Consider the following 27,957-nt stretch of genomic DNA (forward strand, 5'->3'; position numbering starts at 1 on the left):
GTGGCCATACAGCATTTACTGCGTGCGGCCTCCGCGAAGTCAGAGCAAACATACTTTTTGCGCTTTGCAGAGCTGTTGTCAAAGAAGTGAGTTTGTGTTTATACAGGACCTCCCGCCCACACCTACTGTCAACCAATAATCTCAATGTGGAGCTATACTGAGCCCTCCACATTGTTACATTTGAGAGGCGCGCAGCAATACGCTACAGAGCTTGATTTGGCCTCTGCATGCCTCCAGAAACTCTGCAATTGCGTCACACACTCCGTCCACAATTTCGGATCAAGCATAAATGGGCTTTTAAGGCGTCCTACGTGAGCTCTTGCGGATAGGAAGATGGATGAGGAAACATGCAGGGTGAGGTCGGGGAACACCCTGGAACGCCGTCATCGGATGACATAAAACGGCACTATATCAGGAGGACCCTGTCGTCTTAAATTATTCATATGTTTTCACTGCTGCGCACCAACGTGCAGGTAAATCGTCAAGACTACGAGCTATGATTTGGACGATACTTTTGATTGTCCAGGGCATCCTTATCTTATTCATACTTGTTTCGAAACGCTCTAGGTGAGTACCCTTTTCTAAAATCACTGTTTTATTCGATTTAATTTCTACTTTTGCAATGCATACATTGAACATAGCATGCATGCTTTCTGTATAATACTGTATTGTAGCCTTTTCAAACTTGTTTTCACCTGTGGACATATTTGCTTAGCCTACTTATTAATATATGTATTGCCTACCCAGTATAAACTAACCCAGCATAAAGTAGTATTTACCATAAACCTAAAATAATCTAAATATATCTTGATAATATCATAGTTGTATTGAGCGATGTATATAAATGAGCTGTCGCCTGTCAATCATTTTCGAGAGGCACAATTGAGATAATTCTGAGTTAAACCTAAAACCAATGGATTTACTATAAGAAGTAAACAACATGACTTAATCTGTTAGTTTAGTGGCCTGTTATATAACAATTTATCCTCCCACTCAACGCTGTGTTTGGAGTTTGGTTAAACAGCCAGACCTCGAAACTTCTGTCGAATTAAGGACTATTTCTGCTGGCCAGTTATATGTAAACTTGGTTCATGAAGGCACATCTGTTTTCATCCTTGTTGCTGTATCCTTGGTTGTGAGGAACTGATGGGCTTGTTCTATTCTAAATGTTAATGGGAGAGTTCCGGCTTTAAAACATCCTGGAAAAGCTGTATATATTTTACACACAGCTGTGTTACACAATGTACTGATAAGAACCAGGCATGCAAATATTGATTCAATTGATGTATGGGTACAGTCACTATATTAAAATACAAAATATGTGCAATCAGTAATGTTGATATGAACAAATATAGGTGTGAATATTAGCTCTTCAAAATGAATTGTATTCTGTTCTTTTCTATACAGGTCAGAGAAAGAGCCACCTTTAGACAAAGGAGTTATTCCGTGGTTAGGCCATGCCCTTGAGTTTGGAAGAGATGCTTCCAAGTTCCTAACCCGTATGAAGGTGAAGCATGGCGATATCTTCACGGTAAGAGTGCCGATATCCTCCTGACACCCAGCAATTCATTTTTGTCCTCTAGTGGACATCAATTCTTGGTCCATATCTCTAAGGCCATATAAGCCACAGTATTAAGTCCTGTTGTCCCTTTGAGATGACATTCTGGGCTTTTCAATGATATCACATGTGTGAAAGTGTGACTTTGACAACGTTATCTTCCTGGTTCCTAAAAAACTGGCTGCTGTCAAAATTAGCACATTTTATAGAAATTTGAAAAGAAGTGTGTAATTATTATTTTTGCGACTTTGATATTCAAATTGTTTTCTAGTAAGTGAATACCTCAGGAATAGTTAAGTGAGTTGTCAGGACTGTGTAATATTTCTTTCACATTAAATAAGATCTAAATAAGAGCTTATATCCTCTGTAGTGGACAACCAGATGTTTTTCACCTACTGTACCCATTGACTGTAATGTTAAAGGTTTTCATATTTACGTCCTAATGACCGTTACAGGGGACAATTTTGGACTTACAATAAAAGATAAATAACAATATTTTACAAAATCTCAATCCTCGTAATGTTTTCATTTCACCCCAAACACTTTTTTGGGGTCTCAGGAGGACATAAAACACTAGCCTCAATATCATCTATGTAAATGTACCTTAACCTGATCATCTGTTCTTGCCTTAATTCTCGAATACATCTATAGTAGATTCAATTCTTCACCATTCAAGGTGAGTGTTTGTTTGTGTCACCCTTATTAATTGTGTGTCTGTGTCTCTGTGTGTGTGTCTGTGTGTGTAGGTGCGTGTGGCTGGACGTTATGTGACAGTGCTGCTGGACCCCAGCTCATATGATGCTGTGATAGAGGACTCTGTGTCCCTGGACTTCACACGCTATGCACAGGTTCTCATGGACAGGATCTTTAGCCTGCGGCTCCCCCATCACAACCCTGCTGTAGAGAAGGCCATGATGAAACAGTACGTCCCTATCCTTATCCCTAGCACATTGTTACTCGCTCTTTTATGTGGGCCAGCCCAAAAACAGCTCTACATGCCTATTGATATGGTCAGAGTTCAAAATGACATGTTTTAAATAAGACAATTGAGGACAGCCTTATCCAGCCAATAACTGAATCCTTACACAGGTATAATACACAACTCTGTGTGTGTAAAGTTGCTGCCTGGCTCCACCGTAGTCTAAATCAAAATGTTTCCCTCCCTGAGACAGAGGTGTCTGGGACCAGGGAATACTACATCAACCATCACAGATATCACTACCATTAGTGTAAGATGGTAAGCAAGATCACAACGACAGACATGGACGCTTTGTTCCTCGCACCTTGTTGGTTATTACTGCACTGTTGGAGCTAGGAACATAAGCAGTTCGTTACACCCGCGATAACATCTGCAACATATGTGTACACCAGATGGAGGCTCCTCAGAAGAAGAAGGGAAGGACCATTCTCCTCAGTGAATTTCATAAAAATAAAACAGTGAAATATTTAAAAAGCTATTTTTTTTGATAAAATTGTACTAAACATATTCATATCACCAAATAATTAATTAAAACACACTGTTTTGCAATGAAGGTCTACAGTAAGCCTCAGCAGCACTCTGTAGGGTAGCACAATGGTGTAGCCTGAGGACAGCTAGCGTTTGTCATTCTCTGGGTCCATTGACTTCAATACAAAACCTAGGAGGCATATAGTTCTCATCCGCTTGCACAGTAATTATGACAACTTCCGGAGAACGTCCTCCAACCTACAGTATCAGAGCTCTTGCAGCATGAACTGACATGTTATCCACCCAATCAGAAGATCAGAGAATTAATCTAGTACTTAAAGCATAAGCTACAGCTAACTAGCACTGCAGTGCATAAAATGTGGTGAGTAGTTGACTCAAAGAGAGAGAGAAAGACAATAGTTGAACAGTTTTGAACAAATTAATTTCTTTCGAGAGAGAGCGAGAGAGATTTGGCTAGCTATATTTGTCTATATTAAAAAAAAAGGATGCTACGTTAGCTATGTGGCTTTTAGTTTTATTAATTTATTGCCACCGGGGCCCACCGGTGTAACTGCTTTCTGACTTTACACTGTAGTGCATGATTGTAGTGGGTTTACTAACACGTTAGTTCTGGTAGCTATGTTGACTATGACGTGACAACGATGTAGGCTGTGTGTAACAATTAGCAGTCATGATATGAAGGTTTGGCTTGGAAAGTTTTTTTTGCCTGGTCAGACAGCTGATGTGTTGTGCACTGAAGTCCACAAGCGAAGAGGAGGAGAGCGCATAGATAGATAGTTGTGAGAAGCAAACATATATATATATATATATATACAATGAGCAAAGTGATCATGCTGTTAATGTGGCTGCTATGAAAGTGAACTCTGTTTGCGTGTGATCAGGGGTGTATTCAATCAGCCAATTCTGTTGTAAAATGTTTCTTAAACGGAAGCAAACGGAACAAAACGGGGATAAACATACCTACATTTGTCTAATAGAAAATCACATTTGCAACTGTTGGATTAATGTTTACACCCTAGATCAGCTAGATGCAGGCAAGAGTGTGAAAGGCGGTATTGAATGTGTCACTGTCTGTCACCTTGATTACAAAAAATTATTTTGACCTGTGCACCTACATTGTAAACTCGTTCATAGGCTAGGTTGAAGCAACCTCGTGATGGGTACAGGGAAAATGTGAGTACCTACAGTGGCTTGCAAAAGTATTCTACCCCCTTGGCAGTTTTCCTATTTTGTTGCCTTACAACCTGGAATTGAAATTTATTTTTTGGGGGGGTATCATTTGATTTACACAACATGCCCACATTGAAGTTGCAAAATATATTTTTTTGTAAAACAAACAAGAAATAAGACAAAAAAAACTGACAACTTGAGTGTGCATAACTATTCACCCCCCCAAAGTCAATACTTTGTAGAGCCACCTTTTGCAGCAAATACAGTTGCAAGTCTCTTGGGATATGCCTCTATAAGCTTGGCACATCTAGCCACTGGAATTTTTGCCCATTCTTCAAGGCAAAACTGCTCCAGCTCCTTCAAGTCGGATGGGTTCCGCTAGTATACAACAACCTTTAAGTTATACCACAGATTCTCAATTGGATTGAGGTCTGGGCTTTGACGAGGCCATTCCAAGACATGTAAATGTTTCCCCTTAAACCACTCAAGTGTCGCTTTAGCAATATGCTTAGAGTCATTGTCCTGCCGGAAGGTGAACCTCCAGCCCAGTCTCAAATCTCTGGATGACTGAAACAGGTTTCCCTCAAGAATTTCCCTGTATTTAGCACCATCCATCATTCCTACAATTCTGACCAGTTTCCCAGGCCCTGCTGATGAAAACATCCGCACAGCATGATGCTGCCACCACGATTCACTGTGGCTATGGTGTTCTCGGGGTGATGAGAGGTGTTGGGTTTGCGCCAGACATAGCATTTTCCTTGAAGGCTAAAAAGCTCAAATTTAGTCTCCTCTGACCAGAGTACCTCCTTCCATATGTTTGGGGAGTCTCCCACATGCCTTTTGGCAAACACCAAATGTGTTTACTTATTTTTTTCTTTAAGCAATGGCTTTTTTCTGTCCACTCTTCTGTAAAGCTCAGCTCTGTGGAGTGTACGGCTTAAAGTGGTCCTATGGACAGATACTCCATTCTCCGCTGTGGAGCTTTTCAGCTCCTTCAGGATTATCTTTGGTCTCTTTGTTGCCTCTCTGATTAATGCCCTTCTTACCTAGTCCATGAGTTTTGGTGGGCGGCCCTCACTTGGCAGGTTTGTTGTGGTGCCATATTTTTTCCATTTTTTTAATAATGGATTTAAAAATGCTCCGTGGGATTTTCAAAGTTTCTGATATTTTTTTATAACCCAACACTGATCTGTACACCTCCACAACTGTCCCTGACCTGTTTAGAGAGCTCCTTGGTCTTCTTTGTGCCGCTTGCTTTGTGGTGTTGCAGACTCCGGGGCTTTTCAGAACAGGTGTGTGTGTGTGTATATAGAATGAGATCATGTGACAAATCATGTGACACTTGGATTACACACAGGTGGACTTTATTTAACTAATTATGTGACTTCTGAAGGTAATTGGTTATGCCAGATCTTATTTAGGGGCTTCATAGCAAAGGGGTGAGTACAAACCACTTTTTCTTTTTTTCAATTATTTTACATTTTTGGAAGAAACATTTTTATTTATTATTTCACTTCACCAATTTGGACTATTTTGTGTATGTCCATTATATGAAATCCATATAAAAGTCCATTTAAATTACAGGTTGTAATGCAACAAAATATGAAAAATTGCAAGGGGGATGAATTATTTTGCAAGGCACTGTAAATGTATTGATGTTACATTGAGCTGAGTGGAGTGAATGGAATATGAATGCCAGTCATCCAATATGCTGTAATAGAAATAAGGCCATGCTCATAAAAAGGTTTGAGGACGAGGCTTGAAGAGCTGGGTCCACAGAATTATACATAGGAGGGAGGCTTCTATGGAGGAACTTTTAATGTCCTTTGAGCTAGCTACCTAACAAGCTTGTGTGTGCAGAGTGGCACCAAAATTCTAAACATGTCTTACCGTGAAACATGATAATTCGGCCTATAGTATTCTTAACTAGCATTGAAAAAGTTAACCCATTATTCTCTAGCTACTTAAAAATCTTCTGAATTGAAGAGGGGAAGGGCAGGTCACCTAAACACGCACAGGCTAAGATTTTCATCTTGTAGGCAGACACTGAAAAAAGTTTGAGGGACAGAGTGAGGACTTTGCATAGGCGCTTTGTTGCATTTTGTTGTGGGACTAGAAAAAAATGGAAGGTAAAATAATGTTATTAACCAGTTCCCATGCTTTTAAAATAATGTTTCTGTTCTGGAATAGTATGGATCACTTTCATTCTAGGTTCAGTTTCTGTTCTTTGAAAAATGTCATTATTTTCCAGTTTTCTGTTCTGTTCCCTGAACCAGTTCCAACCCCTGGTGCATACAACAAATGTGCTCACCTCCCATGCTGTTGCTGGGCACTGTTGTGGAACTACCTCAGTCTATCTCAGCCATATCGTCATTGTGTTGGTTACAGTGCTATAGTGCTTACTTGGCTCTGTGTAGTGGATTTTGAAACCACAGTATCAGTGTTTTGTACCCTGCCACACATGTTTACTACACAGACATAGGATAGTGTTTCTTAATGCTAGGACCACAGGTGTTTTATGGTGTTTTTCCACATTCATATAATTTAGGTAGGAGGGAATTGCGGGTTTGGTCTTGATGATGAACGTTCCTCTCTCTTGACCTTAATTTCTTGACTTAAACCTTTGTGTCCTCAGACACTTTGAGGGGGAGAGCCTGTCCTGCCTGAGCAGCACTATGCACTGCCATCTCCAGTCCCTGCTGCTGCAAGCCCAGAGGCCCTGTCACAACCAGACTGACTGGAACACGGACGGGCTCTTCAGCTTCTGTTACAGTCTTCTCTTCAGGTATTTTTGGAGGAGTTCAAATTGTCATGGAAATTACCACTAAGGATTTAAAGTTAAATGATCAGGTCTTTAGTATCAATGCCGGAGAAGTTACAACCAACTTAATACTCTAAGTACAAGTTTGTCAGAAGCTCTGAAGGGATGCTCTCCCTTCAGCACTCTTTATACGCATGCAAAAACTAGGTGTCTCTGCTCTCAGGGTGCAATAAGCTGATCATGACCTTGCACACACAGTTTCTAGGCGTTGGGCAAAAGTAACAATGTGTTCCCTTCTTTGTGTTCTTCTATCAGTCCCTTCCCCGAGAGCAGTCACAGAACATCCTAACACAATAATCAGGACTCAATACGCTACATGCATTTGCAGAGACACAGAGGACACTAAAAATGTCCACTACACTCCCTCTTCTTTTTTTTGTGAATTTGACTCTTTTTTCTCCCCAATTTCGTGGTATCCAATTGTTTTAGTAGCTACTATCTTGTCTCATCGCTACAACTCCCGTACGGGCTCGGGAGAGACGAAGGTTGAAAGTCATGCGTCCTCCGATACACAACCCAACCAAGCCGCACTGCTTCTTAACACAGCGCCATCCAACCCGGAAGCCAACCGCACCAATGTGTCGGAGGAAACACCGTGCACCTGGCAACCTTGGTTAGCGCGCACTGCGCCCGGCCCGCCACAGGAGTCGCTGGTGCGCGATGAGACAAGGATTTCCCTATCGGCCATACCCTCCCTAACAAAGAAATTATCAGTCTATAATTTTCATGGTAGGTTTTATATGAACAGTGAGAGACGGAATAACAACAACAAAATCCAGAAAAATGCATGGCAAAAATGTTATAAATTGGTTTGCATTTTAATGAGGGAAATAAGTATTTGACCCCTCTGCAAAACATGACATAGTACTTGGTGGCAAAACCCTTGTTGGCAATCAGAGGTCAGACGTTTCTTGTAGTTGGCCACCAGGTTTGCACACATCTCAGGAGGGATTATGTCCCACTCCTCTTTGCAGATTTTCTCCAAGTCATTAAGGTTTCGAGGCTGACGTTTGGCAATTCGAACTTTCAGCTCCCTCCACAGATTTTCTATGGGATTAAGGTCTGGAGACTGGCTAGGCCACTCCAGGACCTTTATGTTCTTCTTCTTGAGCCACTCCTTTGTTGCCTTGGCCGTATGTTTTGGGTCAATATCAGGAGTGCATTTAGTAAATGCTGATTCTTACATACAATAGACAAAAATGTATCTTCATATTTAATACTTTTCCCATTACCCTTTACATTATAAGGTTGCTGTTGTTTAACAACTTAAAATACCTGAAGGTTTTAAGTTATCAAACATGGATACTAACTCATTCTTGCATATTATCATCAATTATAGGGGGAAAGGGGAGTTCCTGGAAAGACAACAAGTTATCAGTATCACCTTCTTTAGTAGCATTGAACATGATAGTTGCTGAGACTCCAGTTGCCAGGGAAGTACAAAAGGCCTTACAACAAGAAAGCAAAATGATCAAACACTTCAAACAAAAGATTCCAGCTATCACCCACTTAGCTATCTGGGAGCCCCAAGCTCCAAAGAGGCCTTTCAGCCAACCAGTAAACACCCACTCTGATTTCCCAGAATGAGACTTTGTAACTGTGGCAATGTAGTCAGCAAGATCAGTCACATTTGATGACACATCTGGGACAAAAGTGCAGTATTCGTCGCCAATGAGTGCACAAGTACCCCCTTGACCAGCCAATAAGTAGTCAAGTGCCTCCCTGTTTTGCAGGGCCACCTTACTTTGCACCTTGCTTTTACTTCCCCATTCCAAACAACAAAGGCGTCTCCAGTAGCATTTTCCATTTTCTCAACTTTAATAGCCAAATCTCAAATTTGATCTGAGGCACATGCAACTCCATATTGGGGCAGCAAAACACGAGCGAATCGGGAGAAGAAGGTCTGCACCTGAGTGACATCTGCAAGGGATTACTTATTAAAATTAGTGGTCGGCTGATGATAGTCTCTGAACAGAACCCTCAATTCTGTTTCAGTGTTTCCAAGGACTCTTATGGCCGTCACCACAAACCCAACAGTACATGTCCCTCACCAATTAGGTGGTAAACTATAATGAGCAAATCTGCCACATAACCAATAGGTACCATTTGGGGCTCCTTTCAGTCTGATAGACTTTTTTTAAACAATAATTGTATAACTCACATTTCATGGTGCTCCTGTAACAGAATCATGTACAACAGAGCAGTTATTGCTACCATTCACCAACATAGTACAGTTACAAACATTTTCACCCAAATTGTTACTCCCAATTCCTCTAATACACCAGAGGGCTACCAGGGATCCTACTATAGGTATGCGTGGGTCACTGTAATTGTTTGGTCTAGGATATACAAGGCTGACAGTAACATTGTATATCACAAAACATGGCCAATGACAATTTTGAGGACAGTTGAATAGTTAAGTTTACCCCTGCAAGGAAACCCCGACATATGGGAGACCCTTACCTACTCCCACTGGACCCAACCCACATACCCAACAAGAAGTCTTATATGAGGTGACATTTGCCACCATTCCAGCTCGAGAGAGGAACAGATTCCCTCCCTCATCTTGACCTTTTACTTCAGTTTTCCTTTGGCTGACTTCTCCTCCAGGACCACTACTCTGAGTCTGCAGTGGTCCCTTTGGCTCGGGACTTTCATCTTCACCTGAACGGTCACTCACTGTTGGGCAATCAACGGTTCCAATCAGCACAATGGTTCCGATCCAGGGAGGCCACACAGCCTAAGGGATGGGACTCCCGCCATCCTCCTCAGGGGCAGGAACTTGTCTGCAGTGCGAGACATGAATCCAGGTGTCCCTCTCAGCTACCTTTTTACTGCAGTTCGGGGTGGTCAGCAAAACCTGATATGGTCCTCTCCAACAAGGATCCTTCCAGCTCTTTCTTCTGTAGTCTTTTAACACAATGAAGTCTTCAGGGCACTGACAATGCTCAGTTCCTCCTGATAGGTTGGGCAGAGAAGCCTTCACCTGTGGGAAGAGTCTTAAGAACATTAAGTGAGACTCAGTATGCTCCCAAGTCTTCTTCCATTCCCTGCAACGGCAACCTCTTTTGAGGAAATGGCGTGTTAGTCATTCTCATGGGTGATAGGCACAATGGTTTCTCAAATCAATCTAGAAAGTCTCTGACAGGGACTGAACAATCTCATCCACAAAATGTCAACCATTGGAACCAAAGGAGACTTTTCACGGCAGACCCCACCTTGGTATGTATGATCTCTCTCAGAAGAGCCTTTGCCACAGCTGCTGCTGTAGCTCTCCTGAAAGGAAAAGCTTCAATCAATTTAGAAAATATGTCAACAATCACCAAACAATACTTGTTCCCCTCACAAGGGGTCAACTCAATGAAGTCCATTATCAAGTGCTCAAAGGGGCCCTCTGGCCAGGGATTGGACACGTAGGATACTGAAATGCCGCATCCAACATTATTAGTCATACAGATCACACATTTATTTTTTAAAAATTCTGCAAACACAGTAAATCGTACTGTACTCCAATAATTTATTTACAAGATCCACCATCCCTCCTTGACCATGTGACAATTTAACAAGGTATTGGAAAGTACAATGGGGCATGGCAGGTCTATTAGAATCATCAAGCCATACACCTGAGGTGTCCTTGTGGCAGTGTTCAGCCCACCGCCTTATCTCAGTCGCATCAGCTGCTGCCTGCAAAACAACAACATTATTAGGAGAGAAGGGGTTAATAGGAACAGAAACAGGAACTGCTGCCATCTGTAGAAAGGGGAAACAGAAGAGGAAGCAGCCAGCTTGGCTGCACAATCACCTTTAACGTACATGCTCTGGTTAAACCAAATAACTCTGCTGCATGAGCAGACAAGTCTAGCACTTTCCACAGTTTGAACAGCGGTGACAACCGCATAGCCTACTAAAGGTTCACCTTGTCGTTCCTGAATTAAAAAGAGGAACGTCTTTTTAAGGCCAAGCCTATGGCTACAGTCCATCTCAATGGTCAATGGGTTAAGCACAGTACATATTTTCATGCTTAGAGTAGTATCTCACATGCATATAGCCAACTCCGTGGTACTGTGTCAACACAGTAGACATAAACCCACGATTCTCAGAGACAAAAAGATGGAATAGTTTGGTGTGGTCTGGCAAACCCAAAATGGGGTCAACAGTAGAGCCTGCTTTAACTTAATCAAGGCTAATTCAGTCTCAGGGGTCCATTCCACCACTTCAGACATTTACATTTTTCTGCCATGAATGTCTTGGCATGTGACAAATAAAGTTTGATTCGAAATACAATCCTGAAGAGGCTGTACTGTCTCCTCAGTCTTTCAACCATGGGCGGCAGTATCCAGCCACTCCCAACAGCGACATCATGTGCAGCTTAGTAACAGGTTTAGGCAGGGACTTTAAGCTTGAGGCAATATCTTTAGAGAGGGCGTGACCATCAAAAATAATGTCATGACCAAATATTTAACAGAACTTCTACATAACTGCATCTTAGAGGGGAAAATGTTGACAATTTTCAGCTAAGAAAATCAACAATGCCTTAGTATCTTCGTGACAGATTTCCTCAGATGAGGAACAGACCAACAGGTCATCAATGTATTCAACCACAGTACTACACCACAGTAAACAATAGCTCCCTGGGGGAACTTGGGAAATAATAGTAACTGTGTTCAGCACCAAGGGTGCTCTGACATGAACAGCATTCTTAACTGTTCTAAAATCTTGCACAAAATTATATTCACCAAATGGCTTCCTAACAGGTCAAATACGGGTGTTACACAGATAATTTGGGGATGGGATCAAAGACCCATTTTCAACCAGGGTGTCATGGATGGGAATAATACCCATTTTTGCTTCTTTGCTGAGAGGGTACTGATTTTTATATGGTCTGTGATTATTCTTCGGGACAACTTTCACTGGGGTGGCACCTCTCATCTTCCTAATATCAATCTTGGAGACAGCCCAGAGCTGTTCTGGCACTTCATCCAGCCATAGTATGTGGGAGTTATCTTGAGACACAACCATCATATTCTCAGTAGGAATAGGTTATTTCTTTGGTATCATTCGGGTGGTAGCCCAGAAAGGTGAAAAAGGTTGCTGTTGAATGTGACCACTTCCCATCACCTTCCCAGGCCACCCAATCAGTGGCTGTCATCACACTCTTCATCCAAGGGTCAACATCTCTACATTCTCAATTATTCATTTAAAAAAAATACTACAGTGTGGGACAGCACCTGTTACTTCATACAGTGCTCTCTGTACATCAGACAGCAAAACTCCGGCAGCTGTAAATTCCTCACCGTAGTATATTCCATCAATTGTCACTTCCATTCTGCTTTTCTGCTTTGTCAATCTTTGTTGATATTCAGGGTCTTCTTCACACGAGGGGACCGCTGCCGTGCAGTGAAAATGTTCTGGGACGTGAGGTAAGTGATCTCTCGTAGTTCACCTTCCACCTCAGGATCGTTCATATGCCAGGCATAATAACACTGGGACATGCACGGGTATATCTCATTTGTAGGGGAACGGAGGGACAAGCCTTCAGCAGTGCATACAGCAGTCAGATTTATCTTGCACATCAGATCTCTTCCCAGGAGGTTGACAGGGCAGTCAGAGGAGCTCAAATGTTTTATTTAGATGGGCAGATAGCAGCCCCGGTGTCTACTAGGAATAGAATTTTCTGGCCAAGTATTTCAATTTCTATCAGGGGATTTTCACAAGGTGGTAAGTTTCAACATCTAGCATGTGGTTCTTCATCATCAGTCTTCTTCTGTTTCCACCTCATCCTATGTTTTTTTTCCCACCAAAGGGATTTCCAACCCTTACATCTTCAGGTAGTCCTGGCCATTCCCTGGTCATCTCCATCACCAGGACAGTCCCATTGGGATAATGGTGCCGGAGGGGATGGCTGCCGTTTTACGGGCTCATAACCAAATGTGCTATTATTTTTTTTCACATTGTAACTTATTTTGTACATAATGTTGCTGCTACAGTCTCTTATGACCGAAAAGAGCTTCTGGACATCAGAACAGGAATTGCTCACCTCAAACTGGACAAAGATTTTTTCTTTAAAGAGTCCGACGCGAAGGATATACTGCTTCCCCGAGACCAGGCCCAAATCCCTGTCATTTACATGAAGAAAAGACTGAGATACAGGGAGCGGAGATCGGGGTACCTTGTGAGAATTTGTCGGGGAGTGGGTTAACCGCCACTACCATCCGTCCTATTGGCCAACGTGCAATCACTGGAAAATAAACTGGATGATCTACAATTAAGAAAATCCTACAAATGGGACATTAATAACTGTAATTTCTTATGTTTCACAGAGTCGTGGCTGAACGACAACATGGATAATATAAAGCTGGCTTGGTTTTTCATGCATCGGCAGGACAGAGCAGCTACGTCCGGTCAGACGGGGGGCGGGAGTATGTGTCTATTTGTCAATAACAGCTGGTGTGCGATGTCTAATTTTAAAGAAGCCTTGAGGTAATGCTCACCTGAGGTAGAGTACCCCATGATAAGCTGTGGACCGCACTATCTACCAAGAGAGTTTTCATCTATATTATTCGTAGCCATCTATTTACCACCACAAGCCGATGCTGGCACTAGGACTGCACTCAACGAGCTGTATAAGGCCCTAAGAAAACAAGAAAATGCTCATCCAGAAGCGGCACTCCCAGTGGCAGGGACTTTAATGGAGGCAAACTTAAATCTGTTTTACATCCTTTCTACCAGCATGTCACATGTGCAACCAGAGGGAAAAAAACTAAATTTGGCAAATCTAACCATATTATATCCTCCTGATTCCTGCTTACAAGCAAAAACTAAAGCAGGAAGTACCAGTGACTCGTTCAATACAGAAGTGGTCAGATGACACGGATGCTACGCTATAGGACTGTTTTGCTGGCACAGACTGGAATATGTTCCGGGATTCATCTAATGGCATTGAGGAGTATAACATTTCAGTCACCGGCTTCATTAATAAGTGCATTGACTACGTCGTCCCCACAGTGACCTTACGTGCATATCCCAACCAGAAGCCATGTACTACAGACAAGATCTGCACCTGGCTAAAAGCTCAGAGCATGCGCGGACCAATGCTCAAGTGTCTTCATTGACATTTTCAACCTCTCCCTCACTGAGTGTGTAATACCTACATGTTTCAAGCAGACCATCATAGTCCCTTTGCACAAGAAAGTGAAGGTAACCTGCCTAAATTACAACCACCTCATAGCACTCACATTGGTAGCCATGAAATGCTTTGAAAGGCTGGTCATGACTCACATCAACACCATCATCCCAAAAACCTTAGACCCACTCGAATTCGCATACCGCCCGAACAGATTCACAGATGATGCAATCTCAATCGCACTCCACACTGTCCTTTCCCACCTGGACAAAAGGAACACCTATGTGAGAATGCTATTCATTGACTACAGCTCAGCGTTCAACACCATAGTGCCCACAAAGCTCATCACTAAGCTAAGGACCCTGGGACTAAACACCTCCATCTGCAACTGGATCGTGGACTTCCTGATGGGCCGCCCCAGGTGGTAAGGATAGGCAACAAACCATCTTCTACGCTGATCCTCAACACGGGGGCCCCTCAGGGGTGCATGCTTAGTCCCCTCTTGTACTCCCTGTTCACTTACGACTGCGTTGCCAAGCATGACTCCATCACCATCAATAAGTTTGCTGATGACACAACAGTAGTAGGCCTGATCACCGACAACGATGAGACAGCCTATAGGAAGGAGGTCAGAGACCTGACAGTGTGGTGCCAGGACAACAACCTCTCCCTCAATGTGACCAAGAAAAAGGAGCTGATTGTGGACTACAGGAAAGGGAGGGCTGAAAATGCCCCCATTAACATCGACAGGGCTGTAGTGGAGCGGGTCGAGAGTTTCAAGTTCATTGGTGTCCACATCACCAACAAACTATCATCGTCTAAACACACCAAGACAGTTGTGAAGAGGGCACGACAACACATTTTCCCACTCAGGGGAGCCATGGGTCTTCAGATCCTCAAAAATCCTCCAGACCGATTGCATTACCGCCTGGTATGGCAATTGCTCGGCATCCGAACGTAAGGCGCTACAGAGGGTAGTGCGTACAGCCCAGTACATCACTGGGGCCAAGCTTCCTGCCATGCAGGACCTATATCCTAGGTGGTGTCAGAGGAAGGCCCAAACAATTGTCAGACTCCAGTCACCCAAGTCAGACTGTTCTCTCTGCTACTGCAAGGTAAGTGGTACCACCGGAGACTCCTCAACAGCTTCTACCCATAATAAATATAAATTCCCCCAAGCCATAACACTGCTGAACAAATAATCAAATGGCCTCCCGGACTATTTACATCGACCCCCCCCCTGCTCCCTTTGTTATTACCCTGCTGCTATTCGCTGTTTATTATCTACGCATAGTCACTTTACCCCTACCTGTATGTACAAATGACCTTGACTAACCTGTACCCCTGCACATTGACGGTACCGGTACCCCCTGAATATTGCCTTGTTAATGTTATTTTGTGTTCCTTTTATTTAGTTCATATTTTCTTAACTCTATTTCTTGAACTGCATTGTTGGTTTAGGGCTTGTAAATAAGCATTTCACGGTTGTATAAAATTTTATTTTATTTGCTAAATGTCCTGGCTTGCCACAGTTGTAGCAGCTCCAGTCTCTTCCTCCAGAGGCGCCTTGCACTCCTCGCCCTCTTCCCATTCCTCTCTCAGCATCATCCTTGACCTCCACCTCCACGGTATCCTCTTCCTCCGGTGAAAAACATAAACTGTGCAGCGTGTAGTTTAGCTCCAGTCTTGGAGTTCTTTCACGTAGTCTGTCTTTCTGCATGGGTGATTTAAAGTTTGACATCAGCTAGGGTCTTTGTCTCCCACCAAATGCATGTAGGGGTCACAGCTGTCTTCAGGTCTTGTCGCAGGCTAGTAACCATGGCATGGCACAGCAGGCTGCCATATCATTCTTGGTCAGGGGTCAGATCAGAGTGGTGGAGGAAGATATTCTCCATTCGTTCCTGATATTCCTCAAAGCTCTCATCGGCCTTCATCATGGTGGAATGTATTTCTGCCAGTCTGTGTGCTTTTGGGTATGTTGTCTTTACATTATCAAACACAGCAATGAGTTGGTCAGCACGGTTGGCTCTGGTTGCATCACTGTTCCAACCTACCTTACACTGGTTTCACTTGAACTTCTAGCACCGACAGGATATTTTCTCAATTTCACAGGTGGGGGTTATACATGGCAATGATTGCTCTCACCTCTTCAAACTTCACAGCATCTTTCGCAGGGTCAGTCCATGCTGTCCAATCTTCTGTCTGACACAGTAGCCCCTTACCAAATTTCTTTGCCATCACTTTACTGGGTCCCTTTGTTGCCCAATTTGGGTCATTTATATATACTTTTACTGTTCCATTTCCCCATTATTACTTTTAATTATACCTTATCAGTTTACGTTACTCTAACAATACCTCAATCATTCTGGGAACTAATTTCCTTTTTCAGTAAATTAGTCGATCATACAAAAATCATTCCACTCAATCACTTACTATTCTCTAAAATCCTTAAATGGAGTTCCCAAAACTTCCATGTAGATCCCAGAACTAAGTAAGTACTAAATAGGCTGATCATGACCTTGCACACACAGTTTCTGGGCATTGGGCCAAAGTAACAATGTGTTCCCTTCTTTGTGTTCTTCTATCAGTCCCTTCCCTGAGAGCAGTCACAGAACATCCTAACACAATAATCAGGACTCAACACGTTACATGTAGTCACGCATTTGCAGAGACACCGAGGATACAAAAAATGTCCAACACTATTCTTCTCTCTCTCTATCTCACTCAATCACTCACTCACTCACTCATTCACCGACGCGTCAACCAGGGCCTACGTCAACCACCTGGGATAAACAGTTTACGCACAAGCCCGTTCCACGAGCCACTTTGTTTGTAAATACACCAAGAATAATGTTGAGTGGCACGTAAGAGGCATCTAATGAAAGAGTAGTGCCACCCATGCTTATTTGAGCCTCCCTCTCACACAAACACTATGCTTCTAGGCTGCCCTTCCTGTAGCACTCTCCACGCCTACACACTGTAGAAGGCTTTTTATTTATAGCGATGCCAGAGATGTTTGAGTTGGTCATTTAAACACTCAGCGGCCTAATGCGAAGCAGATAATGTAGCCATTACAACTTTTCGCGTGAGAGAAGTTTATACTAGTAATGGCCCACGCTGTGAACACTAATCATGTGGGTGAGCAGTGGAACACAGGAAGTGTACCTGTTGACCTTAAGTGGGAGGACGTTGATAGGAAATGAATCTTAACCATCATTTAAGGCAACGTCAATCAATGAAATGACTACTCTTTGACATGGTTTCCTATGTGTAATTGCTACCTAAACTAGCAAGCTCGGTTTGTTTGGCATACCACCTAGTCTTGTACAGTGGGGCAAAAAAGTATTTAGTCAGCCACCAATTGTGCAAGTTCTCCCACTTAAAAAGATGAGAGAGGCCTGTAATTTTCATCATAGGTACACTTCAACTATGACAGACAAAACATTGTAGGATTTTTAATGAATTTATTTGCAAATTATGGTGGAAGATAAGTATTTGGTCAATAACAAAAGTTTATCTCAATACTTTGTTATATAGCCTTTGTTGGCAATGACATTTTCTGTAAGTCTTCACAAGGTTTTCACACACTGTTGCTGGTGTTTTGGCCCATTCCTCCATGCAGATCTCCTCGAGAGCAGTGATGTTTTGGGGCTGTTGCTGGGCAACAAAGACTTTCAACTCCCTCCAAAGATTTTCTATGGGGTTGAGATCTGGAGACTGGCTAGGCCACTCCGGGACCTTGAAATGCTTCTTACGAAGCCACTCCTTCGTTGCCTGGGCGGTGTGTTTAGAATCATTGTCATGCTGAAAGACCCAGCCACGTTTCATCTTCAATGCCCTTGCTGATGGAAGGAGGTTTTCACTCAAAATCTCACGATACATGGCCCCATTCATTCTTTCCATTACACGGATTAGTCGTCCTGGTCCCTTTGCAGAAAAACAGCCCCAAAGCATGTTGTTTCCACCCCCATGCTTCCCAGTAGGTATGGTGTTCTTTGGATGCAACTCAGCATTCTTTGTCCTCCAAACACGACGAGATTATCAGTGGTCTTGTATGTCTTCCATTTCCTAATAATTGCTTCCACAGTTGATTTCTTCAAACCAAGCTGCTTACCTATTGCAGACCCAGCCTGGTGCAGGTCTACAATTTTGTTTCTGGTGTCCTTTGACAGCTCTTTGGTCTTGGCCATAGTGGAGTTTGGAGTGTGACTGTTTGAGGTTGTGGACAGGTGTCTTTTATACTGATAACAGGTTCAAACAGGTGCCATTAATACAGGTAACGAGTGGAGGACAGAGGAGCCTCTTAAAGAAGAAGTTACAGGTCTGTGAGAGCCAGAAATCTTGCTTGTTTGTAGGTGACCAAATACTTATTTTCCACCATAATTTGCAAATAAATTCATTTTTTTCTCATTTTGTCTGTCATAGTTGAAGTGTACCTAATAATGAAAATTACAGGCCTCTCTCATCTTTTTAAGTGGGAGAACTTTCACAATTGGTGGCTGACTAAATACTTTTTTGCCCTACTGTATATCTGAGACCTCAGGTAACATGCCGGAACATTGTTACATTGTGGGAGGCAACCTGTCTGACTAGGGAAACTACATACTACCCTACACCCACAAACTCACCTACCCACTCTCTCTCTCTCAGGGCAGGGTACCTCACACATTTCGAAGGGGAGCAGAAAAGTAACAGAACAGACCCCATTGCCGTTTACGCGGAGTACCGGAAGTTTGACAACCTCCTGACCAAAATGGCCAGGACCATGCTAAAACCAGGTGACTAAATGAAACATGGTCTCTGAAAGAAACATTATGAACCACAAGGTTTTAAATCTGTGTAAAAGTACAATGGCAGATGGATGTGAGTTGATAAAAATAAAGAGTAATTGTGTCCGATCTTAGGGCTCAATTAATTTTGAATGTGGTATTATAGATGGAATGTTTTACCCTGATTTTGAATGTATTATAAAGATTGAATAGAGGGAGAATTCAATCTGTATTATTATCACTTTATATGACTCAGCTTTTGTATCATTGAGTCGTCTGGCTGTTTTTGATATGTCATTTGTCCATGGACTCACTGTGGTGACCTCATCAGTGAAAGGACTTTAGGTTTGTTTCTCGGTTGCCATGGTGCGATCACTGCAGTGAATTATTTTATCTGAGCGGGTCATATGTTTGAATCCTATTTCCGATTCACACTGGCATATTACTGGTCGCTATGTCGTCTCCTCTCACACCTGTTTCATACAGGCTCTATCTGATGTCACCTGACACACCTATGTCTTCTCTCACCATTTCACTGTCACCTGTCCCTTTCATTCCCTTATCTACGATTTTACTCTTTTCTCAGGATACATACTGTATATGTTTTATACCTCCAGACTTACTACCACATATCTCCTGTTTCTGATAGTATCTGCCCCACCCGTGTCTCTATTGTCACCTCTTTCCATTCATATGGCATGTGGATATCATTGATGTTTCATGTCACATCGATGACTCACTCATTGCTTCATATTTATGTCATGCTCATTTACATTAGTAAAATACAGTGCATTCGGGAACTATTCAGACCTCTTGAATTTTTCCACATTTTTTTTAACGTTAGCCTTATTCTAAATTTGATTAAATCGCTTTTTTCCCCCTCATCAATTTACACACACAACCCCATAATGACAAAGCAAAAACTTTTTAAAAAGTTTTTAAAAAAATAGAAAATTTATTAAAAATAAATACAGAAATATCAAATTTACATAAGTATTCAGACCCTTTACTCAGTACTTTGTTGAAGCACCTTTTAGCAGTGATTACAGCCTTCTTGGGTATGACGCTACAAGCTTGGCGCACCTGTATTTGGTGGAGTTTCTCCCATTTCTACTCTGCAGATCCTCTCAAGCTCTGCGAGGTTGGATGGGGAGTGTCGCTCCACAGCTATTTTCAGGTCTCTCCAAAGATGTTCGATCAGGTTCAAGTCTGCTCTGCTTGGGCCACTCAAGGACATTCAGAGACTTGTCCCGAAGCCACTCCTGCATTGTCTTGGCCGTGTGCTTAGGGTTGTTGTCCTATTGGAATGTGAACCTTCGCCCCAGTCTGAGAACCTGAGCATTCTGGAGCAGGTTTTCATCAAGGATCTATCTCTGTACTTTGCTCCTTTCATCTTTCCCTCGATTCTGACTAGTCTCCCAGTCCCTGCTGCTGAAAAACATCCCCAACGCATGATGCTGCCACCACCATGCATCACCGTCGGGATGGTGCCAGGTTTCCTCCTGCATAACTTTATTTATTAAATAAATGTAAAAAGTATCCAAATGTTGTGTTATTTGTTCACTCAGGTTCCCTTTATTTAATATTTGGTTTTGGTTGACGATCTGATAACATTCAGTAAAACTATGTAAAAATAGAGAAAATCAGAAAAGGGGCAAATACTTTTTCACGGCACTAATCACATTAACTCTGTTTAACCTGTGTGTGTTTGTGTGTGTGTGTGTTTTGTGTTTACTCTTGACTGTCTGTGCCTGTGTGTTTTTGTGTGGGTGTCTGTCTGTCTGTCAGAGGAGAAGAGGACTGCCCACAGTGTACGGGTGCGTCTGTGGGATCTGTTGGCCCCGGCGGGGCTGGGTGAGGGCTCGGGGTCCAGTACCTGGCTGAGATGCTACAGGCACCTTCTGCAGGAGGAGGGAGCTGACGAGGAGACACAGAGGAGAGCCCTGCTGCTGCAGCTCTGGGCCACACAGGTGAGTCACATTCAATCCCTGAACTCACCTCCCTGTGAGTTCTGTCATTGTTACAAAGCAAGGGCTGCCCAGCTATTTATAGCTGTTCTGAACAGGTCTCATGAATGATTGGTGAAAATCCCTGTTGTTCCATTACACACATACAGTGGGGAGAACAAGTATTTGATACACTGCCGATTTTGCAGGTTTTCCTACTTACAAAGCATGTAGAGGTCTGTAATTTATCATAGGTACACTTCAACTGTGAGAGACGGAATTTAAAACAAAAATCCAGAAAATCACATTGTATGATTTTTAAGTAATTCATTTGCATTTTATTGCATGACATAAGTATTTGATACATCAGAAAAGCAGAACTTAATATTTGGTACAGAAACCTTTGTTTGGGAATTACAGAGATCATACGTTTCCTGTAGTTCTAGACCAGGTTTGCACACACTGCATTAGGGATTTTGGCCCACTCCTCCATACAGACCTTCTCCAGATCCTTCAGGTTTCGGGGCTGTCGCTGGGCAATACGGACTTTCAGCTCCCTCCAAAGATTTTCTATTGGGTTCAGGTCTGGAGACTGGCTAGGCCACTCCAGGACCTTGAGATGCTTCTTACGGAGCCACTCCTTAGTTGCCCTGGCTGTGTATTTCGGGTCGTTGTCATGCTGGAAGACCCAGCCACGACCCATCTTCAATGCTCTTACTGAGGGAAGGAGGTTGTTGGCCAAGATCTCGAGATACATGGCCCCATCCATCCTTCCCTCAATACGGTGCAGTCGTCCTGTCCCCTTTGCAGAAAAGCATCCCCAAAGAATGATGTTTCCACCTCCATGCTTCATGGTTGGGATGGTGTTCTTGGGGTTGTACTCATCCTTCTTCTTCCTCCAAACACGGCGAGTGGAGTTTAGTCCAAAAAGCTCTATTTTTGTCTCATCAGATCACATAACCTTCTTCCATTCCTCCTCTGGATCATCCAGATGGTCATTGGCAAACTTCAGACGGGCCTGGACATGCGCTGGCTTGAGCAGGGGGACCTTGCGTGCGCTGCAGGATTTTAATCCATGACGGCGTAGTGTGTTACTAATGGTTTTCTTTGAGACTGTGGTCCCAGCTCTCTTCAGGTCATTGACCAGGTCCTGCCGTGTAGTTCTGTGCTGATCCCTCACCTTCCTCATGATCATTGATGCCCCACGAGGTGAGATCTTGCATGGAGCCCCAGACCAAGGGTGATTGACCGTCATCTTGAACTTCTTCCATTTTCTAATAATTGCGCCAACAGTTGTTGCCTTCTCACCAAGCTGCTTGCCTATTGTCCTGTAGCCCATCCCAGCCTTGTGCAGGTCTACAATTTTATCCCTGATGTCCTTACACAGCTCTCTGGTCTTGGCCATTGTGGAGAGGTTGGAGTCTGTTTGATTGAGTGTGTGGACAGGTGTCTTTTATGCAGGTAACGAGTTCAAACAGATGCAGTTAATACAGGTAATGAGTGGAGAACAGGAGGGCTTCTTAAAGAAAAACTAACAGGTCTGTGAGAGCCTGAATTCTTACTGGTTGGTAGGTGATCAAATACATATGTCATGCAATAAAATGCTAATTAATTACTTAAAAATCATGCAATGTGATTTTCTGGACTTTAGTCTCTCACAGTTGAAGTGTACCTATGATAAAAATTACAGACCTCTACATGCTTTGTAAGTAGGAAAACCTGCAAAATCGTCAGTGTATCAAATACTTGTTCTCTCCACTGTAGATAGAAAAATGTATTTCAATTCAAAAGCTTTTTGGAGGTGGTTCAACAATGACCCCTAGTTATTCAGCAGCACACCCTTCTGGCTAGCAGCCATCTTAAAGATGACAATGTTCCAATACAAAGATAGCTGCCCAGCTATTTATAGCTGTTATGAACAGTTGTCATGAACGATTGGTAAAAATCTCTGTTGTTCCATTACATCCATAGATAGAAAAATTCCATTCTATTCAATAGCTTTTTGGAGGTGGGCCAACAATGACACCAAGTTTTTAGCAGCACACCCTTCTGGCTAGCAGCCATCTTAAACATGACAATGTTCCAATACAAAGACGCTCACATGCCAATGTCAGATGCTAGTCTCGATTGGTTAGGGTTAGCCTTTGTAAAATTCGGCTTCCAACACAGTGTGCCTCTCAAATTCTGATTCTACTGTGCCTGTTTGTCTGCCACATTTTACGCCTTGCTTGTCCAACCATTGTAGAATAATTTTATAATAAGTGATTATTCTTGAAAGACTATAAATAATTGCAGTGCTTTAAGATGAATACTAACGCTGTATTCTCAACCACTGGAGTGTTTGGAAAACCCCCAGAACAGTTAGACCTTATTTTAGTGTTGTTATCTAAGAGAGGGCAGATATACTATCTCTAAGTTAGACTACTGCGAGTCCCAGTGGTACATGGCCTCAGTGTGTTTGTCTCAAGCTGTATTGCTCTTCCGTGCTGGAGTTGTTGTCACAGAGTGACACTGCAGTCTGCTCCTCCTGCTCTAATAAGTACTTCACAACAGAAAGACAGACATGAGTGTAATACTCATCTTTACCACAAGAGTGCACTGGTAGCCTCTTTATGTAGAGAAAAGTGTATGATGTCAGCTAAATGAACCCTTGGAATCCCTAGATGGAAAAAGTAGTCTGTAAACACAAAGATGTCTTCCAGTGCATCTGAACGCATTCTGAGACTAAGTACATTCTGAGTACACTCTTCTTTGCAGGGTTGGGGTCAATGTTATCTTTCTGAATTGAAATGGAATTGACCCCAACCCTGCTGCGTAGACATTACTTCACCCATTGAGACTGATAACTGCCTCTAATAACATTTCCCGCAGACACATGATCTACCATCATTATGCAACTCTTGATTGCCATCTTTCAGTTCCCTTTTTTTCAGTAACACTAATAATTTAGTAAAGAACAAAAGGTGTTACCAACAATATCCTCACCAAACCCGGTCTCCTCCTTGTGGTATTATATTGTGTGCAGTTTGTTACATGGCAAACATTGTTTGGTCTGGAGGCAATGTAAATTCAGTGGTCTTTACAGTCATGTACAAACACAGAGAGATGGCCATGGACAGGCCAGTGTGCCCTCAAACACTCCATATTGAGTCTCTGTTTGGTGTCTAATGTATTTCCTTTTGAAGTAAGCCATTACAGCACTTACTTCCTGACAGTAGCCAGAATGTGGTTTTCTATCATAGAAACACAGGAAAGGATTTAACTGTACAGACAAGTGTTGGTTGCCCTTTGTGTGAACTACACGACTATGAGAGAAAATAATAAGAGCTGTCATGTAGTGTGTAATGTTCTCTTCTCTGATTACATAATTGCTACCTGTACAATCTCTCTGTGAACTATCAGAGAGAGAACTCACTGTCATTGCCTTCATGTCAATCTTCATTTGTGGCCAGGGTAACGTTGGACCTGCTGCATTCTGGCTCTTGGGTTTCCTGTTGACCAATCCTGAGGCCATGAGGGCAGTGAAGAAGGAGTTCAGCAAGATCTCAGGGCAGGACTCAGCACAGTGTCCCCTACTGGACAGGCTACAGCACACACCTGTGTTTGGTGAGGGTTACTTGTTTCCTGGGTAATCTGCACAAAGACAAGGAACTCAATGACTAAAAGACCAGAGCAGATCCATCTGCTCCGACTATGAAAGACGCTCTCAATTAGCTAATGGCTCCCATGTCACCATCAACAGGTGGTCTAACCTCTAGTGCAAATAATGACACTAACCTGAATATAGTAACCTGACTAGCCCTTTTTAATGTGCAATTCCTCTGCAGGGAGTCATCAATTAAGAATGATATTGGTGAATCTATTATGAGGACATAACCCTTACATAACCCCAAGCATTTTGCTACACCCGCAATAACATCTGCGAAATATGTGTATGTGACCTATACAATTTGATTTGATATGCCTAATGAGTACATTAGTGTTAATCCTCTTCTTTTCTTTGCCCTCCCCATCCCAGACAGTGCCTTAGAGGAGACGCTGAGGCTCAGTGCTGCCCCCTTCATTACCAGAGAGGTAGTACAGGCAAAGACCCTGCACATGGCCGATGGGCAGGAGTACAAACTCAGGAGTGGGGACAGAGTGTGTCTGTTCCCATTCATAAGCCCTCAGATGGACCCTGAGATCCACCAGGAACCACAAGTATGGATGTCACTTGTCCCTCCCACATTATCAAAGAATAGCTCCCTAATTGATGGACAATAAAGATTAGTTTCAAGTCCATCTGCGGATTAGCCTGTATGGGAAGGGATTTAGTTACACGGCTGTGTCATTCTGTTGTCCTTCTCCACCCTACAGTACCATCCAATTAGTGGAATATGCAGGGAAATTGAAATAATAGGCTAATATTGCCATCTGATATGATATGGTTGCGTGTTGCAGGAAGCGTGGGGGAACAGTCATGTTTCATCATCATTTGTCAGTATGAGCTGGATTCACTGCTTTACCTCCCTGTGTTTCCTGTCATAGAGATTCAAGTATGACCGCTTCCTCAACCAGGAAGGTTCTGTGAAGAAGGACTTCTTTAAAGGAGGGAGACGGCTCAAGTACTACACCATGCCATGGGGCGCGGGCACCAATGGCTGTGTGGGCAAACGCTTTGCTATCAGCTCAATCAGACAGTGAGTGTCTGAGTGTTCCCTGTGGGTGTTAGGGGAGGGCAGAGGAAGTCGGGGGGAGTCCCCACCTCACAAGAGTCAGGGACAAACTAAATTCTGGGACAGACAATTGATTTGGGGAGATGGAAGGCTTAGCAGTTGTTTGTGACTATGCAGACTCCTCCAGGTGTCTATGTAAGATTGGGTTCCAGTGAGATGAATTTCACTGGTATGCAAATAGCCCACTCCAAAGGAAAATACAAATGGGGTATGCAAAAACTGGTATATGCAAACAGAAAATGTTACAGTTTAGACACGTTTGTAATGTATTATGTTAACAACTTACCTATTGTGTCTCTCTCTGTGTGTTCAGGTTTGTGTACCTGGTGCTGTCTCATCTAGAACTGGAGCTGTGTGATCCAGAGGCTCAGATGCCAGAGGTGAACTCCAGTCGCTATGGGTTTGGAATGTTGCAGCCCGAAGGAGACCTGGCCATCAGATATAAACCTAGACGGTCACATTGAAGACAGAGACGGGTGCGGAGATCTCTCAAACCAGACATCAATTTATTCTAATTTCAAAGTGTTTGACATATGTCAATATAAAGTCTTGTATGTATTTTTGTACCAACACAAATGTACAGTGTAATGTTATTGTGCTATTTATCTTGAATTATAATTTGTATATTTCACTTTAAAGTGTTTGTTTTTGTTCTTCACTATTTTGTTTATACAATATGCTGTATCAATGATTAGCTTGGCTCAATAATACCAGCCCCATGTGTTTAAAGTGCTTTCCATATATAACTCTTGCCCCACCTAATTACAATTATATATATTTTTTTTAATGTTCACAACAAATTTGGAGCTTATCCCAGGGATTAATTGGTTTCATAAATCCCCTCCAGTCTCATGACAGTTGTGTCCATTGCATCAGAGAACTATTTGGTAGATGCTTTGAGAGTAATGGGGTGGCTGGCCACTCTTTAAACAGAGCTAACCACACATTCGTCACACTGACATTGCCCTGCTGGTCGGAGGCAGAGTGAATGGAAAGTTTAGATTTATATGTCATTTGAAAATAATTAATAGCCCAGTTGACCAATAAGAGTTGGCCTACTTTTTAGTCACTCTTTACATTACTGAGTCCATATCCCCCTAACAGGTTTCTGGGGATCCCAGCAGCATAACATTGAGTGGTAAGCTTATGCATGTACAAAGAGGTTGCAATTGTAAAGCATGATGTATATAAACCCTGGCTTGCTGAAGCAATGTATTGCCCATTAAGAGGCTTTGGAAACCACTGGTCGGCCATATTTGCACTCCCAAGTAGGAGCAGTCCTCCATAGGAATTAATGGAATTCTACAGTATTTTAATTAAAAGGACAAAATCACATGTATTTAAGTATTTGTTTGTTGTAGTGGGGACAGTAACATTGATACTCTCTAAAGAAAATACATTAAAGAAAATGTTTATACATTTTTTTCCTTTTTAAAAAATGTTTAGTTCACGTAATATAATTTCAAATAATGCATTAAGGTGTCTGTAATATAATAAAGGTGTCAAAAACGAATGTAGACATTAATAAATGCATTTCTATTGCTTCCAAAATCTTTTTTTACAATTGAGGAGGAGTACCAAGATAACTGTGTGGTTTCTTCGATAAAGCCCCCACTGTCAGTCATTCAGGGTTTGTTCTGTACACATCGTTGGTTGTACCAAGTGCAATGAGGGTTCCTCAAATGACAAACATTGGAGACCCGCAAATGACCCTCATATCCAGATTGTATAACTTTGTTATAACAGCCTAATAGGATATACAATACAATACTATACAATAGAAGGCATATTATAGTAATGATGTAACATAGACACCTGCTCTCCCTTGCGCACAATAGTGCTTTTGAACCCCATGATTGCTGCTTGATTTGTTCTTCTATGTTTTTGTGTCATCATGTACGTTGGCCATTGATCATGCCTTACTGCAGGGGACACCAAAGCAGCTACCTTGCCAAGACTGTAAATCTTGTCAAATACCTTTAGCTTATTTGCGGTTTCCAGAGTAGACCTGTGGTAAGGATCTGGACCCTCTCTTTCTAAAATTATCTGCCAAAATTGTTGCAACCCCTATTACTAGCCTGTTCAACCTCTCTTTCGTATCGTCTGAGATTCCCAAAGATTGGAAAGCTGCCGCAGTCATCCCCCTCTTCAAAGGGGGTGGCACTCTAGACCCAAACTGCTACAGACCTATATCTATCCTACCCTGTCTTTCTAAGGTCTTCGAAAGCCAAGTTAACAGATTACTGACCATTTCGAATCCCACCGTACCTTCTCTGATATGCAATCTGGTTTCAGAGCTGGTCATGGGTGCACCTCAGCCACGCTCAAGGTCCTAAACGACATCATAACCACCATCGATAAGAGACATTACTGTGCAGCCGAATTCA

General features: G+C 42.6%; 1 protein-coding gene across 2 annotated transcripts; it reads left to right on the forward strand.

Moving 5' to 3' along the window:
• Nucleotides 1-212: 212 nt before the first annotated feature.
• On the forward strand, nucleotides 213-27,114 carry LOC112217010 (prostacyclin synthase). 2 transcript variants are annotated; one of them, XM_024377223.2, is made up of 11 exons: nucleotides 213-567; nucleotides 1,408-1,531; nucleotides 2,305-2,480; nucleotides 6,832-6,981; nucleotides 12,381-12,437; nucleotides 18,791-18,918; nucleotides 20,698-20,879; nucleotides 24,308-24,461; nucleotides 24,874-25,055; nucleotides 25,383-25,534; nucleotides 25,884-27,114. In XM_024377223.2, exons 1-11 carry the CDS (start codon nucleotides 497-499, stop codon nucleotides 26,032-26,034), a joined length of 1,527 nt encoding a protein of 508 aa, XP_024232991.1. In that variant the 5' UTR covers nucleotides 213-496; the 3' UTR covers nucleotides 26,035-27,114. The 2 variants fall into 2 exon arrangements, with proteins under 2 accessions (XP_024232991.1, XP_024233000.1); XM_024377232.2 differs by lacking the exon at nucleotides 12,381-12,437 and having other exon boundaries at nucleotides 214-567.
• The last annotated feature ends 843 nt before the right edge of the window (nucleotides 27,115-27,957 follow it).

This window comes from Oncorhynchus tshawytscha, linkage group LG02 (genome assembly GCF_018296145.1).
Source record: "Oncorhynchus tshawytscha isolate Ot180627B linkage group LG02, Otsh_v2.0, whole genome shotgun sequence".
Classification (NCBI taxonomy): Eukaryota; Metazoa; Chordata; class Actinopteri; order Salmoniformes; family Salmonidae; genus Oncorhynchus; species Oncorhynchus tshawytscha.

What these genes read in the sequence shown, in the direction of transcription:
- LOC112217010 (XM_024377223.2), top strand. Translation starts at nt 497, where the DNA reads ATGATTTGGACGATACTTTTGATTGTCCAGGGCATCCTTATCTTATTC. An exon ending in GAGAAGGCCATGATGAAACA is followed by an intron (nt 2,481 to 6,831) that starts GTACGTCCCTAT and finishes TTGTGTCCTCAG; the next exon opens with ACACTTTGAGGGGGAGAGCC. An exon ending in ACAGCACACACCTGTGTTTG is followed by an intron (nt 24,462 to 24,873) that starts GTGAGGGTTACT and finishes TCCCCATCCCAG; the next exon opens with ACAGTGCCTTAGAGGAGACG.